Raw genomic sequence first — 19376 nt, forward strand, 5'->3', positions numbered from 1 at the left:
GAAAAATGATGTTACATCTGTGTTAGAATGTTACATCTGGAAGGATAGTATGATCACTTGATTGTGAGAAACAGTATAAGGAGTATGTTATAAAACTGCTTATCAGAAATGGATTAGATGCTCACAGACATGGCCCTGCAAACAGTACTACCACAATTCCCTGCATCTTAAATTCTATACAGCCAAAGCCATGTACGGACAGATGCAGTGTTAAAAACACTGTGCATGAAACATTTTGCATCACAGACAACCATTAAACACCCAAAGTTTCTACCAGCCCACCTTGTATCTTAATTACTGACAGCGCTTTGAAAATAGTAAACCTACACTCAAAGCAACCTGGCAGACTACCACTGCTTCTTGGCCCTAGTATGGAATTAATAATCGCGTGGAAACAAGCAAGGCATGATTTCCAAGACAGATATCTTTTATGGAGGAATAATTAGCAAGAGCTTGGTAATTTTTCTTATGCGGAAGTTTTTTTTTCACCCTTTCAGTTCTTATCAGCAGCAGCACCTTCCAACTGCGTTTAACTTGGAAAAAGCTCCTTTGAATGTGGCATAATTACATGTCACAGTTTTTCCTCGTATTCTACTTCACTGTCAAGGCAACAAGGCCAGTTTCCTTTCAGTGGTGCCCAGTGCCAGGACAAGAGGCAGTGGGCACAGATCAGAACACAGGAGGTCCCTCCCACACCCCAGGAGCACTTCTGTGCTGTGTAGGTGCTGGAGCACTGGCACAGGAGCTGTGTGTGGGGTCTCCCTGGGAGATCTTCAGAAACCATGGCATGGTGCACCTTCTCTCTGTGCAGCTCTGCTGCAGCAGGGGATGTGCTTCATGGGCCCAGAGGGCCCCTCCAAACCCAACCACTGTCACTGGCATCCTTGTCTTCCCCAGCGATACTTTCCTGCTTTCCTCGATTTGATGGATGTAGACATTTTTTTCCCCTTTCATTGTATATCAATAATAACTAAATTAAAGCCAGAGCATCTGTACTGAGGTATGCACAAGCCAGAAAATATCCAAATCAATGCAGCTTGCACAAATAAGACTAGATGAGGAAAGCATGAGGTATCACCAGGCTTATACTAGCTTAATACTGCAGTGCCATTAATTTTTCCTGAACACTGACCAGATAGGAATTAAGCACTTCATCTTCCAAACACTCTGTACCTGCGTTTTCTCCATCTCTTTTGGCAACAACCCTATGAGTTCAATCTTTGATTTGTAAAGCATTCTTTCATTTTATTTCTTTGCACAAGAGCTAATTTCATCAAATCAGCCAGCAGGTTCAAGCTGTTAGGCCACTCACAAACTGAGGTGTTTCAGTCAGCTCCCAGTTGTCAGGCATGCAAGCACGAAAGAGGAGAAATCAATTGCAGATATTTGCTTCCCATATTCTGCAGGTAATAACCACTCTGCACCAGGCTGAGAGCAAAGAAGAGTCTGCACTATTAAAACTAAGAGGGAGGAAAAAAGAGAAAGAGAAAAAAACACGACAGCGATCCAAAAACCAAAGACAGACTACTGCTGGTGCCTGTAGCAGCTTTCAGAAAGTCAAATAAACACAGACAACTAGCAAGGAAATCTCAAGTTTATGTAATACACAAAATCTTGAGACTGTTACTGAAAGTAATGAAGTGCTCCAAAGACTACAAATGGTCCCCAAGGAAATAATTCTAAAATAATAATAATAAAAAAATTAACCAGAAATCACAAATTGCATTTGTTCTGGCATATGACCTGTATATTTCTTGGAATTAAGTATCTTTCTTTTTATTAAAAACATCCATGTCTGTTCATGCTGGGTTTAAAACAGGAACAGATGATATTTGCTAGATTAACACCCTTGCTATCATATTTTAACTCTTTAAAAAATGAGACAATAAAAATTTTACATCTGATTCTCAGAGTTCATGATGTAGTCCAAATCTTTTCATAAAAATATTATCTGTGCTTGTCATTTGGTATAAAAATAGACAGCAAGTAAAGAGTTAAAGCTGTTTGGCAGCTGTTACTTTAAACACTTTGGGCTTTATAATTTGCAGAGCGTGTCAGTTCCTCCATCCTGGAATAACTTTTTTTGAAAGCACCCAAGCAGAGGAGTGTCACAGCAGGCTCATCTACCGTGAGTACAGCAGTCAGAGACAGGATAGAGCAGGGGAGCTCACCTCTGAATCTGTCAATTGTAATAAAAGATGGCATACCTAGAAGATGATATGGACCAAACAGAACTCAACCTATATAGAAGTGATACTCGAGGGTGTGCAGAGCAGCATGACTTCCTACAGGGAGAAAGTATGTGGAGAGGAGGGACAAGGACTGAGCTGACCAGCCCTCCACAGTGAGAGGGCAAATGAGTGTAATGCCTCGAGTGCTCCCATTTCTTGCTCAGAAGATAAGGACCAATGTGTGGTACTAAAACCAAGCCACAGTAAAACCAAAGCATGCAGAAAACACTGATCTAACTAATCTCTGATTAGCTGCCGGAACTGAAGGACATGTGGCACACTGAGTTTGAAGAGAACACCTACAACTACATCTCTTGCATGATGTCAACCTTTGGCAAGTGAGGACGGACACATCCACCTCACATACAAGTCAAGATGGATAAATTCACGTCTTCCTCGTTTGCAACAAGCATTCAAAGTCAGCAAGACACACACATACCTTTCACATATCCTCATCTGTTTACCTCTTTCAACTACTGCCATTCTCATATGAACTTTTTTCTCATTTCTACCTTACTTTCTTTGCCACAGTGTGCCGCTTGCAGCACTAAGAGGGACTGCAATGCTCAGTTTCTGCTGTTTATCTCTCTATGCAATGGAAAGAGGCAAACAAGTGCAACAACATGACAGGTTACAGCTCAGCGGAAGCCCAGGCATAAGCTGGGGCCATCACACACTACAGCTGTTTGCAGCTATTACAGGACCCTAGCAAGAAGTTACAGTAGCAGTAGGCAGTGCTAGACCAGCATCTGCCAGCTGCAAGCACGCAGTGCAACAATGAGACATTTGTTCCCAACTCACACAGCAAGGCAAAAACAACTGTACAGCAGCCACCATTCTCCTGAGCAGAAGCCAGTAAGATGACTTTTTAATTTTTTTTTTTTAATTTCTCCCAATGAGTTTAGAAAATTCTCCAAAGAGCCATTCTTTCATTTTAATTACTGCATAGCTCCATGTAACATGGCAGCAGAGCTCTCCACAAAGCAGCCACGGGGCTGCAGTATGTGGGACAATCCTGCAGCACAGCCCCCTGCTGCCCTGCCCCACCAGCCCTGCATACACACAGGAGCTGCAGTGTGGGATCTTACATGAGCAGGAGGCCAGCACAACAGCTCTGGATGCAGCATGTCCAAAAGACAACACTCAGGTTCAGCCAAAGCCACAACAGGTAGCAGCCATGAGATGTTGCTATGGCTGTCATCTAACCTGACTTCCCTTAAACAGGACTTAACAGAGACAACTGCTCCAGCTACAGTGACAACCATGCACATCCCTGGGTGCAAAGATCCCCACAAACAGCCTCATCCCACCAATACACTCAGCAACTCTCTGCAGGAACCACTGAGCAACCCAAACCTGCTCAGTCACTTCAGACAGGGATGGGAACCTAGGGGCAGAGCACAGAGCAGAAGCTGCATCAGCTGTCCTCAGAGCAGCCCAAGACATGGGCTGCAACACTGCCAAGGATGGCACACTGATGAGCAAGCACCCAGGTAAAGTAACTGCGGCAACACAGTTTGAAATGCTGCTCAGAGAAGCTCAAGCAAATCTGACAGTATCTCTGATCTCCAGTATCTCTGGAGTTGCGAGGATGGACTGCCTCCAGCAACAAGAATCAGGAAACAAGTTGGTAACAGCCTCTCCACTGCAGGGAGGTACACTGCCCATACCAAAGGAGCTCAGAAACAAGGAGCACCTGCACTTCTACAGGTATCTGTTTCCACCGGTGTACTTTGCAGAATAAGTCATGATTCTGTCACCCACACTGTGGATATTAGAACCACAGAACTCCCATTTTCTTGTAACAAGGCAACGTGGCTTTAAGTGAATGTCTTACATAGTCATCAATGCCATATGATCTTGGAAATACATTTTTTTTTCCCTTTGGTCACCATGTATCCACACTAAAATCACTTGCTACCTAGCACATGGCACCACTGAGCTTGGAACAGAAAATAAACAAAAGAAATTCAGTGGCTCTGTGCAAATATCCAGTTCAAGATGTAGTCAGTTTTTAGGATACCTCATCTCCCTCTCGGATCCTGCTTACCTTAGTTAAGACAAAACAATACAAAACAAGCCATGTTTCTTTTTTTTACTGCTAAGCATATCTGTTTTTCAGAAGGTAGAATTTATATGCAGCACTGGAAACACTATGGCAGAGTAAAGGATGAACCTTCTTGAGTTACTAGAGTGAGAAGGGAAAAAAATCTAAGTAATGTAGGCTTATAAAAAGATAAAAATTGAATGAAAACATGTTAAAAACATTGAAAAGTCTAACATTAACATGAGAAAGCTGGAAATTTCTAAGAGTTGATAATATGCAAATACCACAAAAACTGCAGGATTAGATGATGAGAAGCCAGTACTGCTTGATAAGAGGCCCCAACACACTGTTTAAAATGCTACAACACTGAAGTACACATCCTCATACTCACAATTAACTCACATGCCATATATCTTCTAGTAAGGATTTATTTCATGAACACTGAGAGAACAAATACATCTGCAGATGTTTGCAAGCCAAAGCTGCTTCGAGCACAGCAAGAGAGCAGAAAAGAAAGGCGGCAACTCCTGATGACAACTCCTGGCATTATAAAATAGCCACAGCAATCCAAAGACCAAATTTAAGCCAAGTATCCTGGACAACACATTAATTTTGTAAAACAATGATCATTTGAAAAAGACAACCACTAAAGTTGTTCAAAGAACAGAGTATCATACCACGAACATGGAACTGAAAATGGGGGAAAATGCATTATATTTTTACTACTATGAGGTAAGGTTTGATTTGTACCATATGGCCTTGTAAGACAGGCATGTGTGCACGTCTCCACATGTGTGCACAAACACCAAGATCTCCAATCCACAACTGTACCCATTCCAGTTCTTCAGCAGAAGCAAAGAGAAGACAGGAAGACTTGAGCAAACACAAAATTCATACTTTTTCAGACATGCAGAGGAAAGCTAATCATGATTCACTGGGTTTGTCTCAGAAGTCTGAGAATTAATACAAACTGACATAAAGCATGTTTATATTTCTTCTCCTCTCTGCAATGCTTAAAAATAAGTAAAACCTTAAAACCTAACCATCATTTATTATACTGGTGTCGCATAATTCATGATAAGAAAAGGATCAATGGACACATCATTACGTTCTTTTCCTCTCCACTCTTCTGTTTAACGTGGTACAAAACACACAGCATTTTATTTGCCCCTTGGGCAAAAAGGCCCAGTTAACACAATGTATGGCTGCCCCATAAAACTGCATCTGAAGCCATCAGTCTGAGTTTAAAATAAAGAAGCTTAATCTAAATATTATACTAGGACCACAGACAGCATTACTTACAAGTTCAATTGGTTTCCAGCACACTTCTCTTAAATCAATGTTCTTTTGCACTGCCTCACCCTGAGACAAAACAATTGCTTCTTACAGTATTTTCTGCACTGTTAAAAAAATCAGTGCTTGTCTGTAGTTACAACACCTTGAATTTGAGGTGTTTTATCTCCCTGCTGCTTAAGAATATGAAACGAGACTGATGTTATCAGCAACATCAAACTTGCAAGTATGTTTGAAACACAGATTTGTTTACATGACTGCTTCTGAAAATGTAGGTTGTTTTCTGGCAGATTGCAATAAAATTAAAAATAAAGGTCGGCTCAATAGAAAGGAACACAAGGAAAAGGAGGGAGGTTCCTTAGTGCTCATACCTGGAACCATCCAAATTTCATTTCCTATACAGAAAGTTTTACCTGCCCATCTATAATCTTTGTGCTTTTTTTTTTTCCTTACTCTTACTACATAGATTCAGAAGCCAAGCTTGCCATCCACCTGGGGGACAAGTGACTTTGTGTCTATGTACAAAAAATATCCACAAATTCAAATAGAAACAGTGACTGAGGTGGCTGCTGGCTGCCTCCCCAACAGGTAGAAAGGCAGTCCTGGCTGCAGGAGCACAGCTCTGCTGCCACAGACCCCTAGCCATGCTCCATCTTTGGGATTTGCCCTTACATTCATGCAACTTTGACAAAGAAAAATAAGAAATGACAAGAAAAGGGTGATTAAATTTGAAAACAAATTCATGATGTTTTTGCAGCAACTGCCATGACTGAATACCAGTATGTTCATTACAAGTACACAAGGCAGGAATTAAGACCTTCGAGTCAGACTCTCACATGATGTGCATTTACTACTCAGCCTTCACCTGGACAGTATGCCACCTCTGACCCTGTGCTTTCTCTGTTCTCAACTTAACTTCTGCCCAAGAGATGTATCTTCCCTATCCTGTGGACAGAGAGTAAGCTCTCGAAGCAACAAGTTTTCCTTCTGTTTCAAAGACTTGTCTCTTTATAAATAGAATCCTTTTTTTCCCCTTCACTCAAGACGCAATAAGAGAAACTTATAGAAAGTGCTACTCCTCTCCACAAACACATGCATCTCCTTCGAGGCCTTTGGGCTGCCCAAAGCTCTTCTGCATTTTAAAAAGATTTGGACTAACAAAGGCCAAAATGACAGACCAAAAAGTAAGCCTTCAAACTGATGCTGTCAAGTAATATCTATGGTCAGCCCCCTTTCTACAAAAGCTCTTTCCCAGTGGATTATTTAGAATACAACCTTATTAACTGCTTATCTGTGTAACAGTAGACAGAATGGCATAAAGTAACAGAAACAATGAAATTTCTGCCTATCAGCATCATGGTCACTGCACTCACTCTTCCACCAATTCAGTATGTAATTTATTCACCAGTTTTCTAAAGCACAGTTTTGTATGAACTGAAGAAATATCACCTGAGAAGGAGTTTGGCACGATGTCAGCTGTAAGAATTTGAGCTTCGAAGTTTCCCACCATGCAGCTAGGCTGGAGATAAGGGAAGAAGATAGCACTTGATCATTCTGAGCAGCCAACTGATGTGAGACTCCTAAGACTTGAATGCATCAGATACTAAAAAGCATCTTTGTTTATGCGCAATCACCCGTGGTAAATAGATTCTCCATTGCTCCAACCAAATCTACTGAGCTATTACTTATTTATAAGTTTGATCTTGAGAGTTTACATATATTCTTTATTTTTTCTTTACCACAGAAAAATTGCTTGAAGTTTGGACTGCCCACTTAAATTATGCATTGAGGGAATATACACAATATTACCTTGCACAAGAAAAAACCATTACCTTCCCAGAACATCACCAAAACAACGGCTCAGCTGTTACCCAGCCCTCACCTCTTGAGGCCCAAAGATGTTTCTGTACACAAGGTTAACGTGTGACATGACACAGCTGAGTAAATCAACTTAGCAGATATCTTCAGAAAAGGGACTGAAGTGATCTCTCTACAACAGTAAAACGTGCTTTCAAAGCACAGAATTAATGAAAGATTAACTACACACAGGTAAAATTACTAATTAAAACAAGATCTCCAGCAAGATTCTGAATGCAGCTAAGAAGTGCCAAGAGTAGATAACTATTCATATCTGATCTAAAGAAGGAAGTCCGTATCTAATCAAACGTCTGGAAAAGCTAAGAGTTTTCAATGTGAACTTCAGTACATCAGGTTCTCTTCTTTCAACAACTGATTTTTAAAAGTGCTTTCACCAACGCAATATTCCAAAGCCAGCTGCAATTATAACAAAATAGCTTGCAGCAATAGGAACATTTGAAATGCATCCCATTAGAAGTTCTTGCTCCCACTGCTTCGGGCTGCTTGAAGCAAGTGTATTTTTTAATTTCCACACAGGCTGCTAACAACAATATTTACATCGGGTGAGTCCAGTGCCATAATTCCCCTCTAAAAAGTTTTAACTAGCAATACAGTCAAGAATGAAATAACTATTCTGGTAAGAACAAAAGAAATCTTATCTTTTGGAAAAAAAATGAGCTTCTTCATGTTAAAGCTTTAACAGCGGGGGAAAATAAGTAACATTTCCCCCACACAGGCACCCCTCAAAACAACAAAAATACAGCTCTGGTTTCAAACATCTGTGTTCCTGGCTCCTGTAAGTCATACATCATGAACCCAGAGACTGCCTGAAACTTAAGTTATTTACCACGAGCTTGACTGCAGCACCAGACGCTGAAACGAGCTGAGCTGCAAGAATACTCTGGGTACTCACAGGAAAGCTACAACAGCAAGTATATTGCTGTGTTTCACAGTGTCTGTCAACATTATTACCACAAGTAGCTTTTTAAACTACTGTAATATTTGTCCAGGTCAGCATGCCACTCAGCAGGTTTCCAAACTTGCCAGGAGCACAATTTACAGCATAGAGAGCAACTCCTGCTCTGTCTGGAGCCGATGCCAGCCATTCTGCAAACACAACGCAGGGCCAGACGTGTCCATCACCAGGCTGTCCAGCAGCTTGTCCCCACCTTCCTGCCCCCAGGGTTCCCAAGCCCATTCATTTCCCTAGTATCGCCTGTCCAGCTCAAACATAAACAAGGAACTGCCACAACACTCCCAGCAGACCTTCCTGCCATGACACAGCCACGGCCCTCCAGCCTTTTGAGATAGCAGAGGGCCATGCAGGGACAGAAGGGTGGGATAAGAAATGAAGCCTTCTTATCTCTCAGCAGACGCCCTAAACTAGGAGACATCAGACCAAGAGTGTAATAACTAAGGAAAGCAGGATAATTGTCTGGAGGAAGGTGGGAATTGCTCGAGCTGACTGACAGCTGAGTGAGGGATCAGACACTGCCAGGCGTCAGGCACTAGTTATGGCAAATCGTGTACTTACAGTGTGCTGATAAAAATTACTCCATCAGAATGCGATGTTAAGTGCCCAGTCCTGCCCTCTGCATTTATTCAGCCTGTAAATTGGCTAGTGTGTTATCATGGCTTCCCAAGCCATTAGGAACAGGCTGAGAGCAGAGCAGAGATGACTTGGGCACTAATCCATATGTTATTCTGCAAAGAGCAGAAAAAAAACAGTGAGTGCTACACATCACGGTGCACACTGTCTTACACTGTGGTTGAACCTGCTCAAATCCCATGCCAAGTATGAAGCAGAGCAGTCCAGGCAGCCAATCACATCTCCAACCAGGGACTGAGATGGCTGCAGCTGAGAACACCTCAGCATCTGCAAGTACAGGTCCAGGGCTGCCAGCATTTGCTGCTCAGAGCTCTAAGGCAGTTTTTACCATTTCATTTTGGGCAGACTAATTTAAGAAATTCTTTATACCTTTTCTCTGAGCAATGAGGCAGTATAACATTTTCAACAGCTGCCTCCTTCAAGTAGTAACTTCTAAAACAGCTCACTTGCTGTACGATGCGCCCTACATTTCATGTGCAGTTCCACAATCCATTTAATCCCACATCAACTGGCACTGTTGCCACAAAGCATCCATTTTCATTCACCAATTCCTCAGAATCCTCTCCTGCATGCCAACAATGTTTGTGCAACTCCCTGTGAATCCAGCTTGGGAAGCAATCCAGGTGAAAGCAGAGCTGGTAAGTACACAAGTCTTCAGTGGGTCACTTCCTCCATGTGATTTACCACACAGCTATACAAATGCCAGTGAGAGAGAAAAGAGACAAAGGTGAGAGCAACAATACAGCCTAACCCTGAATAAATCAACTCTTGGGAACACAAAACTAATTAAATCTGTGGGAAAACCAACACGTAGACAAGCCCAAACAACTCTGCAACTCTCCTCGTTTCCAAACCCTTCCTTTAGCTTATTTACCCTTGGGAAGAAAACATTTAGACTCATAAATGTAACACTACAAAGACAAGTGCTTTAGAAATTTAAATAGAGCATTAAGACTTGAATGAGTTGTTTTCTGAGAAATGCATGATAACCCAACCAGGTCACCCAAGGGTGTGCACTCGTTTAGTAGAAGCTACATGGTATGCACTCAGTAGCTCTGAGGCTGACAGTAGCACTGTCCCGATGAAACCTCCAGTGGTGGTATCTAGGGGAGGATCCATTGGGCTAAATGGCAGTGTAAACAGTACTGCCCAGACCATAGAGCCAGGGGATGCTGCAAAATAATTCATCTGACTAAACGTGCTTACTCTCGGTAACAAGAACTACACTCAGCTCCATTAGCCAAACAGCTCAGTTGTGTGTCTGTAAGCAACACAGATAACCAGCTGAGATGTAGACATTTGAACAGTGCCGGATGCATTCTACCCTAGATGCACATCTTCTGCATGGGAAGTGTTACACGCAAGTGACACATAAGCACAGACTTAGAGGTAAGATGCTCAGATCTTAACCTCTGATTTTGTGTGACTGTCCAACAGATATGGTGCAGAACAAAAGGGCTGGACAAAAATGCTGATAAATTTCCTCCTTGCAGAAGTCTAAATGCAGCAACTACCTTGATGATTACTATTATTCTATAAATCAAGGAAGCCTTGCAACATCACTTGAGAAACTCACGTTGTCATATCAGTATATATCTGTGCTTTCAAGGCATGAAAGACAACACAAGTTTTTCCAGTAATGACAATCACAAAGGTAGGATGAAACAACACTGAGTTCCCAGCATTGCTATCACCTCTGGTAAAGACTCCAAAAAGAAAAGCCTCTGTTTTTTGCATTTATTTGTCTGCTTGTTCTCTTCTTGCCTTGTTTTAAGCAAAGCATGACTACCCTACATCTGTATCTCTTACCTACCTTAGCCTCTACAGACTGTCAAAATAAATGCCTTTTCATTCCACAACCTCACTCACATCTACCACACAGTACAATAGCTCTCAGCACTTTCGCAGGTAGGACTTCCTTGAGAAAAATCAAAGCATTTTGCACTTCATGGGACTCAGCTCCGTCATTACCTCCTGCCAAAAGGATGCTGCTACTTCCTTCCTTCCTTCCCCTAGCTTCTCCATGCCCCCGCTTCCTCCTTTCTGCTCTGCAGCTCCTCAGAGCCTGGTTCCCTGTGCTGAGGGTGGCCCCCGTGGAGTCGTCCCTTGTCCAAAAGAGTTTATAGGGTCCCTCCCAGCTGTTAAATGCTTTTGCCTCCCTGTCTGAAAACATTCAGTGCAGCAGCCGAGCTGTTTTCCACTGGTGTGCATCTAGGCTCCAACTCACAGTGACAGGAAGCCTTTCTCTCCTGGTGCACAAGGCATACAGATAATGGGGGAAGACAGGATTTCACTCTGCTACGCTTCCATGGTATGGTACAGTGACAGCCCGTGGAGCTGCAAAAACTCAGTAGGAACAATTAAAAGAACTTCTGTGTTGGTATCCAGAGGGAGATTTGTGCCTTGCCTGCACAGAGACTGCTTCTACCCAAAACACACTTTACATTAACAGCAGCTCTGTTTAAACATACCCAATCCCCCATGCAGTTGAACATGGGAACCAAATTTACAGACTATACTTTACATAACTGAAATTTTACTTCGGATCACCTCCAAATCCACTGCTTTTCAAATAAACAAAATGGTGAAATGGGTGCATCTGAACCAGAACATTTTACATTATCAAAACACCAGCATTTCATACAGAACGAGAAATGGAGCTTTAAGCAGAATATATTTAAATGCTACTTTCAAGGTCTTAGACGTGCTGTATGTCAAATAGGATACTGTGCTGATATTTTAAAGTGAAAGATTCAATGCATTTATTAAAAGCAACAAGAAATGACAGTATGTTCACATGTATCTTTCCAGTTTCCAGTAAAACTAAAGATGCACTCACAGAAAGCATGTGTATTAGGCTTATTACCCGTTCAGCCAGGTACTACATTAGCTGAAGACTTAATGTAAACCAGCTTATAGGAAAATGTTCCTGGAATTTCTGAAGCAAAAAGCCCACTCACTATTTCCTCTCTTTGGTATTTCCTAAACTAAAATGTTTTTTGTATGCATGGTAGGTTCCAAAAAAGCATTGTTACAGGTAGGTTGGTTTGATTCTTTCCCTCACAGAAACTTGTCAGAACAGACAAAGAACTACCCCCACTACAAAGTACACTGACATAAAAAAAATAGCATTACTCAGTTGTTCTAGGAAATATAACTCTCTTTATGCAGGCTTCTTGTTGTCTTCCTTTGTGCTGCCTGACAGGTATAAGGTAAAACCACCCAGAGCTGTGGGCAGGCAGAATACCAACACTCAGTTCTGACAAAAGCTGCTGTTCTTCATACCCAGGGGCAGAACCGATCCATACTGGCACAAAGGGAAATCCATTCTACAAAAAGTGCAGTACAAGGTAATCATCAGTGTCAAGAAAAAGAAGTACCTACACTGTCACCAATAGCAGGGGCTCCACGGGCTTTAGGAAGGCTGTGTCCATGCTGACAGAGGAAGGTGTGCCTGAGTAGCAATACTATGGATAAACAGTGAGTATCCTCCAAGTTTCCCAGGTAATCCAGTAGCAGCTAATGACTGCTGTGTTTAAGGAAGCATACCCATTACTTTGTAGTTTTAATTCTGCTTTTAAGGAACTTCTAATGGTTATTTTCATTATGATGGATTTAATCTTCTCTTTTGCTAGTGCCTTAGTAAACAACTTCTTAGAGAATGTTATCATCAAGGCGATACCCAAGGAAACGAAGGCACTAGAAGCAGCTCGTGGCAATGGTCTCCGCAGACCCGAGCCATGCACCAAGTCCCCCTCCCATGTGTTTTGCTCTCAGGTCTCTGCAGGCACCAACACTGCTGGCAGTCATCGCCTGCTCATGGGAGCAAAGAGGCACCTGAAGTTTGTACTGGCAGTAGGCAGTGACACTCCTACCCTGAAATGTACCAAAGCCACTGAAGATTTCTCAAGTTTCCCAACAAGCCTAGAAGTCAGTTATCCTTCCATCCCCACACATACATACAGATATTCAGGCTGCTGTTAAAATACCAGGCATAAGGTCAAGCTGCATTTCATTGCTCCTGTAGAGTGTGGACTGCTATTTGAGACCATTCATTTGCCAGAAGCTGGCACAGCAGCAGTCCCTAAAAATGTCATGGTCCTCGTTCTGGTCACATTAATTAAGAGGAGACAGTGGGAGGTTCAAAGAAAGAGAACCAATAGACAAGAGAAGGGGGGGAGGGAAGGAGGGAGCATGTTGCTTTATGTTAGGTTAACACCTGGCAATTAGCTCATCTTAAGGCACAAGCAGACAAGTGACCACAGGGAAGCAGCATGCGAGTTTGCCATCCCCTGACAAGCACATCCACTGCACTCTGAGCTGCATGCAAGCAGAATCATGTACTGCAAGGTACTGCAGACCAGAAAGGTGAGGATGAATACGAACGTCCCCAAGAAAGGCTGCAGTTTTACTACACTCACTCACAGAGGTGATTGCTCATTTGTCCCAGCTCTAGACATGCCATTTATAGGCAGTAGTAGTTTAAGGTAAACATGAAAAAGAATCTATTTCTCCTCATCTGATAATTGATAAAACCAAGCAATACTTCCCCTTCATCAAGATTTTACAACCTATCTAACACTAAGAAAACATTTTGCACTTCCACTAAAACAAAGCAGCATCTTCTGTACCTCTTTAGAGCGATCTACTTTCCACTCTGGTTGAATCCATTTGTGGTCTCAATGAAACAGACATTTGCACATGAAGGACATTAGTAATTTACAGCTGACTGAGAAGAGATGGCACAGCAGTGCAAGATGAAAAAGATGATGACTTTATTTCCGCATCACCTAAACTTTATCACCGTGGCCAAAACTGGAAACTCAGCACAACCGTCTTAGAAAGAATCCAAGAACGCGAGGGTCTCCACACAGCTGTTACTGAGCTGTCCAGAAAAGCAGCCTTCATAAAATGTCCAGCTGAAGCATTGTGAAATCAGCTTTCACAGCCTCAAGTCATGTAATGGCTGACTGCAAGCAGGCAAAACCAAACAGTAGCACTCAAGCATCAATTTCCCCATTGTCCAAGCACAGAGGGAGAAGGTAGCGCAGATTCTAAGCGGTGACAGCTCAACCTCTATTCATCACCACACCAGGAAAAAAACACCTGCTGCTCTACCTTACCTTGTGGTTACAAAGGTGGGACAGCCTGGGCATAGGCATCTACTGGTAGAACAGTCCTTGAACTGGATGCTATCTATTACTCAAACGCTTTATTTCAAAACTCCTTGGCTTTGAATAACTAATAAAACAAAGACCAACAAAGACAAACTGAAACCAATACCTGTTGCATCAGACAAAAACCATACAGGACTTCTGTACTATGACATTGTATTCCAGCATTTTTGGTAAAAAGATCCTTCCTAGAATCTATGAAGGAGTGAAATTAAACTCCTTCTCCAATTAGACTGCTTTTGCTTAAATTCTGCCTGGGTTAGCATTACCTCCTCATACAGCTCTTGAATTCCTGCCTTGCCAGGGCTCCCAAAGTTGGACAGTTTCTGTTCACATGAACAGAATGCACTGAGCTGTTTTTCTGCACTCAGGCAAATGACCAATTCATCATAACACAGCCTAAATGGCAGTGTGGGGTTCTCCGTACCTTTTTGTTTGTGGGTTGTTGTTGTTTTTTTTGCTGTTTTAATTTAAAATAAAGATTTCTATATATCCATTTTAGCAAACATTCAAACCCTTTTCAGCTTTGGGACACATGACACACAATAACTAAGACAAACAAACACAATTTAGACCTTACTTGAAACATGGATCAGGGCATAGGGATCTGAGAGAAGTTAGAGAAGTCTTATCACTCCTTAAATGTACCATCCTGGAATTCTAACTTCACTGTCAAGGTGCTGAATTTCAACGATGACAATAATGAACAATTTATCTGCATCTACTTTAGTGTATACATTAAGAAAAGAAGCTCTTTCACTCACAGAAACTCACAGGTTACCTCTGTAACCTTCAGAGGTTACAATACATCTGCATAATGAACTTAATAAGGTAACAGCCTGCCAAAGTCATTCAATTTTCTAAACAGGTACTAAGTGCAGAACTTAATTACCAGTACTTTCCATATTCACAAGTTATGTAATAGGCCTGCCCGAGCAGAATTTCAGGCAGGAATTGCCTGAATGTAAGGCTGAGAGCAGCAAGAAAAAAAATACCAGATGCAAAGAGTGGCAGCTCACCTTCTGTCCTTAACCAGAACAACAGCCACAGGCCCCACACGCAAACAGCTCCAAGTCCAACACATTATGTGGCCTTGTTGACGCAAGCAGGGAAAATCTTAACTGGGTCTGATCTAACCTACTCCATCACAAGGAGGGCTGTACCCCAATCTCTTGTAATCTGCCCAATATTTAATGTTGCAGTTGAAGCAATTAATCAACAATGGTATCTTCTGGTTTTCTCACCTCCATGTTCACTCCAATCCCTCGATGTACTAGTCCCCCCCTGGAAGCAAGGAGTAGGAAGGAGCATTCTTTGCATACACCCCTAAACTTTGGCAACAGTGCCCTTCACCTGTAGCTGTAGTTATCACCATAGTGCTAAAAGGGCAGGCCAGAAAAAACAGTTGGTTTAAGCTGTATAAGCATTTAGCACTTACTGTGCTCAGCATACAAACAAGGAATGTGACTGGTGCTACAACCCCATCCCCCAAGTGTTCACACCTTACTACAGTTCCTCATTTCACTTTTTTTTTTTTTTTTTTAAGAGCCCCAATAAGGAGCTGGTAACTGTTGATCACACCCGAACAGAATACACTTCAGCACCGGATCAGCTCAGTGTAACCATAATCAACATACACATCCAAAGCTCATAATCAGAATTTGGAAAATAACCCTACCTATGAAAAACCCAGATGTTCTTACACTGAAGATAAAATTAGACCATTCCATCCAGATATAAATGTTCTCAACTCACTGACATAGCTGCTATTACTTAAATAACCAGCCATCAGTTCTGATAGGGATGTAGCAGCTATAAAGACAAGCCTTTCCAGATACCATGAATTGAGCTTGACAGCAGAAGACAGAATCAGCAGGGCAGCTGAACGGCACTAATTTTGCTTATACTTTACCATTTTGACCACAAATACAAAAGACTTCCTATATGATACATAAATTACTGTAGAGCTTGGTATCTGAAGTGCTAGTGTCAAAGAATGTACACAGTTCTGTTTCTCCCTGGCATGCCTACCACTAACGCTGCCCTGAGCCTGACGGCCCTTGAATCATAATTCAGAGCTTCTAATTCCATAAATGCTGATGTCTTTAAAAAATGGTTGAATAGGACATCAGACTGCCAAGTGCAGTAGGTTTTGCTACAAGATATCAATGCCTTCTGAATACTATATAGAAGAACACAGGTCCACCTACATCTTACCTCTCACATCACAAATTCAGCTGCGCCAGAGTCAGAGGTTACTCTAAACATATGCCTCCTCCTGTTGCAAACGTTGCTCACTGGTTCTTAATGACACATGGGACAGGCAAGTTTAAGACACAGAAGATGAGCATACCCTTCACGCAGTGTCCTTCCCTCCCAACACAGTGGGAATAAAGCTGCTAACCCACCACCCCAAAGGCTAAGCTTCCACCCCAGATGACAGCCATAGCTACTGGACCAACAGGAGCAACAAGGCTCGCGCTGACCATGCTGGAGACGTTTCCCTCAACACCACAGGGTACCGTTAGACAGACATGTCTTCTGCTTCCCGACACAACTGCAGTTCTGCCGGGCACAGCGCTGCCACTGGGCCCCCGATTCAGATTTCCCCCCACAAGAGCTGAGGCGAGTGGATGCGGGCAGCGATCAGCATCTCCCCATCCCACCACGAGCTGCGGGGCACAGGGCAGGTGCACCTCTCCGCGAAGGCACGCTGTGCCCAACGTACCTGAGCGGATCGGGGCAGAGCAGCGTGCCGGGGCTCAGACCGGGCCCAGGAGGGCCGCAAGTTCCTCAAGGCCAGGGGAGCCAAGTCTGGTGGGGGCTCGGGGGCTGCCGCCGGGGCGAGGCGAGACCGGAGGGGCTGCGAGCGCCGGGGCTCGCCCTGCCAGCCGCCCAGGCCCGCGGGCAGCCCGCCGCGCCGAACAAAAGGCCCGGCCGAGGCTCGGGGACGTCCCGCCAGCCCTGGGGGCGAGCCCGCAGCCCCGGGCCCGATGCCGCCGCGGCGGGATGGATGCCGGGGGAGACGGACGCGGTGCAACGGCTCCGGCGGTGCCGGGGGAGCGGGGGCGGCACAAAGGGGCCGGCGGCAGCCCCTGCCCCGCCGCTAACAAAGCTCCCGGCACGGGGGGCGCCGCGGGGCTGCCATCCCGGCGGGGCCGGGGCCGCCGCGCCCCGCGACCGGAGGGGCTCCTCCAGCGCCGCGCCCCCCACCCCATCCCGTCTCCCCCCTCCCCCCCTTCGCCCGCACGACACAGCCCCCCGGGGCCGCTGCACAAAGCGGGCCGGTCCCGCCGCCCCCCTCCCCGCACCGACCTTGAGCCGCCTCGGGCGCCCCTAAGGTTTTGGTCACCGCCTTCCACACGTTGCAGCCCAACAGGCAGAGAAGAAGCGCCGCCGACCTGCTCATTTCCACCCGCCGCCGCCAGCCGCCGCCACGGAGGGAAACGCCGCCGAAGCCGCTGCCCGGAGGAGGAGGAGGAGGAGGAGGAGAAAGAGCCGCATCAGGGGCCGGCCCGCTCCGCGCCTCCCTCCATGTTGCCGCGCGCTGCCCCTCCTGCTTTCTCCGCCCGCCGCATTGTCGCCCCGCCGCGGCTCCACGGTCCGCGCTGTCCCCCTGGGGCCGAACGGGAGGGGAGGTGGGAGCGCCCCGCTCCGCGCCGGGCGCGATTATTTCATTTGATTTTTTTCCTCCTCCTTTTTTTTCCGCCTCCCCTCCCGCGGGGGCAGCCGGGCTCCGCCGCCCGCTCCTTAACCCTTCGCGCAGCCCGGCGCCGCAGCGTCCCCTGCCGGCCGCGCCTCGCAGCGCCCTCTGAACACCGCACTCCTCACCCCGCTGCCAGCCTCCACCTCCTCCATCCCCGAGGCCGGGCCCCGCAGCTCTACAGCCCGGGGCAGCCCGCCCGCCCGCTACCTGCTGCCCGCTTACCTGCCCGGTGAGTGGCGACAGTTGCCTGGCGCGCAACGCCGCCGCGTTCAATCGGCAACTGCAAAATGGCCTCCTCGGCGGCGCTGCCCCCGCCGCACCCCTGCCGTACGGCGAACCTATCTACTCACGCTGCTCTCAGAATGAACTGGAAACAAATAGTCAAAAACGGGCTGTTGAAAAGATGAGAGAGGAAGGAAGGGCGAGCGGCTGCAGAGCAGATGCCAGAGGCCGACGTTGAGATTCTGCTCCCGTTGGGGCACAGCCTCGCAGAGTCCCGGGGACGCGGCCCTGCGGATCACGGCTGTGCCTCTGCAGCCTTTTCCTCACCGGTTTGCACTGCACCGCCTCTCAGAGCATCCTTCTGATCCAGGAGACAGAAGGCACTGCTGCGGCACTCGCCTCTCCCTCCCCGGCTCTGCAGAGTGTTGTGCTTCCTTGGGGAGCCAGGGCAGAGCTCCTCGTGTTTCCTCACCCCTGTCAGGGACAGCTATTGTGGAAGGGCTTTACACAGCTGTGCAAAGCAAAGCCCCGGCCCCCCAGCTCGTGGCTTTCCCATGATCTGGGTCCCAGTGCTGCCCATGCTTCAGTTTGTCTGTATGCCTAAAGTCTGTGTACCCAGAAGTATGATCCCTTGCCAGAGCATCTTGTGGCTTCAGGTTATACTTGTAAATTCTAATTTTAAATAAAATCTACCATAAAAATATGCTATGCATTTATTTCTAGAAACCAATACAGTTACTTTCTACTTCAGTATTTAACCAGAGTAGCCACGCCACAAGCTGAAGGCTGTTCCTTTTCTAAATTTTGTGCAACTTGTGTCTCAGACATGATAAAGCTGACTTGGCAGTGCTCAGATATATTCCATTTTGTTTTATAGAAACTCCAATTGATCATAATGCATTTTACCCTGATTTTATTGTTAAGCTGTTCAAATACGTCTTTTTAGATTTGGAAAATATAGACATTGCAATCTTTTTTTTCTTTCTTTCTGATAATTTGAAAGATTTAGTTGTAGAACTTGGTCCTATGAGAAAAGTAGGTACAGAAAGGCAATTTCATTCAAAGAAAAAAACAAATGAGCACATTCAGGTCATCTGACCTAATTCCAGTTTATCATAAAACAAAGACTTCATAATCTCACATCCAGACTGAACAGTTACAGGCGAAGTCTCAATATAGCCCGAAGTATTTAAAAGAGAAACTAGATGAAAGCTTGGGGACTATTAATTACCGTGAC

At 44.9% G+C, this 19376-nt stretch overlaps 1 protein-coding gene across 1 annotated transcript in view; it reads right to left on the reverse strand.

The window, feature by feature from the left end:
* Positions 1-17829, reverse strand: part of FAM171A1 (family with sequence similarity 171 member A1) — an 87404-nt gene extending 69575 nt beyond the window's left edge. The window contains exon 1 of the mRNA XM_065731310.1: positions 17527-17829. Coding sequence (XP_065587382.1) covers positions 17527-17620 — 94 coding nt within the window. The 5' untranslated portion in view covers positions 17621-17829. The remainder of the gene's footprint in view (positions 1-17526) is intronic.
* Between the last annotated feature and the right edge of the window lie 1547 nt (positions 17830-19376).

This window comes from Cyrtonyx montezumae, unplaced genomic scaffold (genome assembly GCF_038088225.1).
Source record: "Cyrtonyx montezumae isolate F1298 unplaced genomic scaffold, pur_monq_1.0 scaffold_14, whole genome shotgun sequence".
Lineage (NCBI taxonomy): Eukaryota > Metazoa > Chordata > Aves > Galliformes > Odontophoridae > Cyrtonyx > Cyrtonyx montezumae.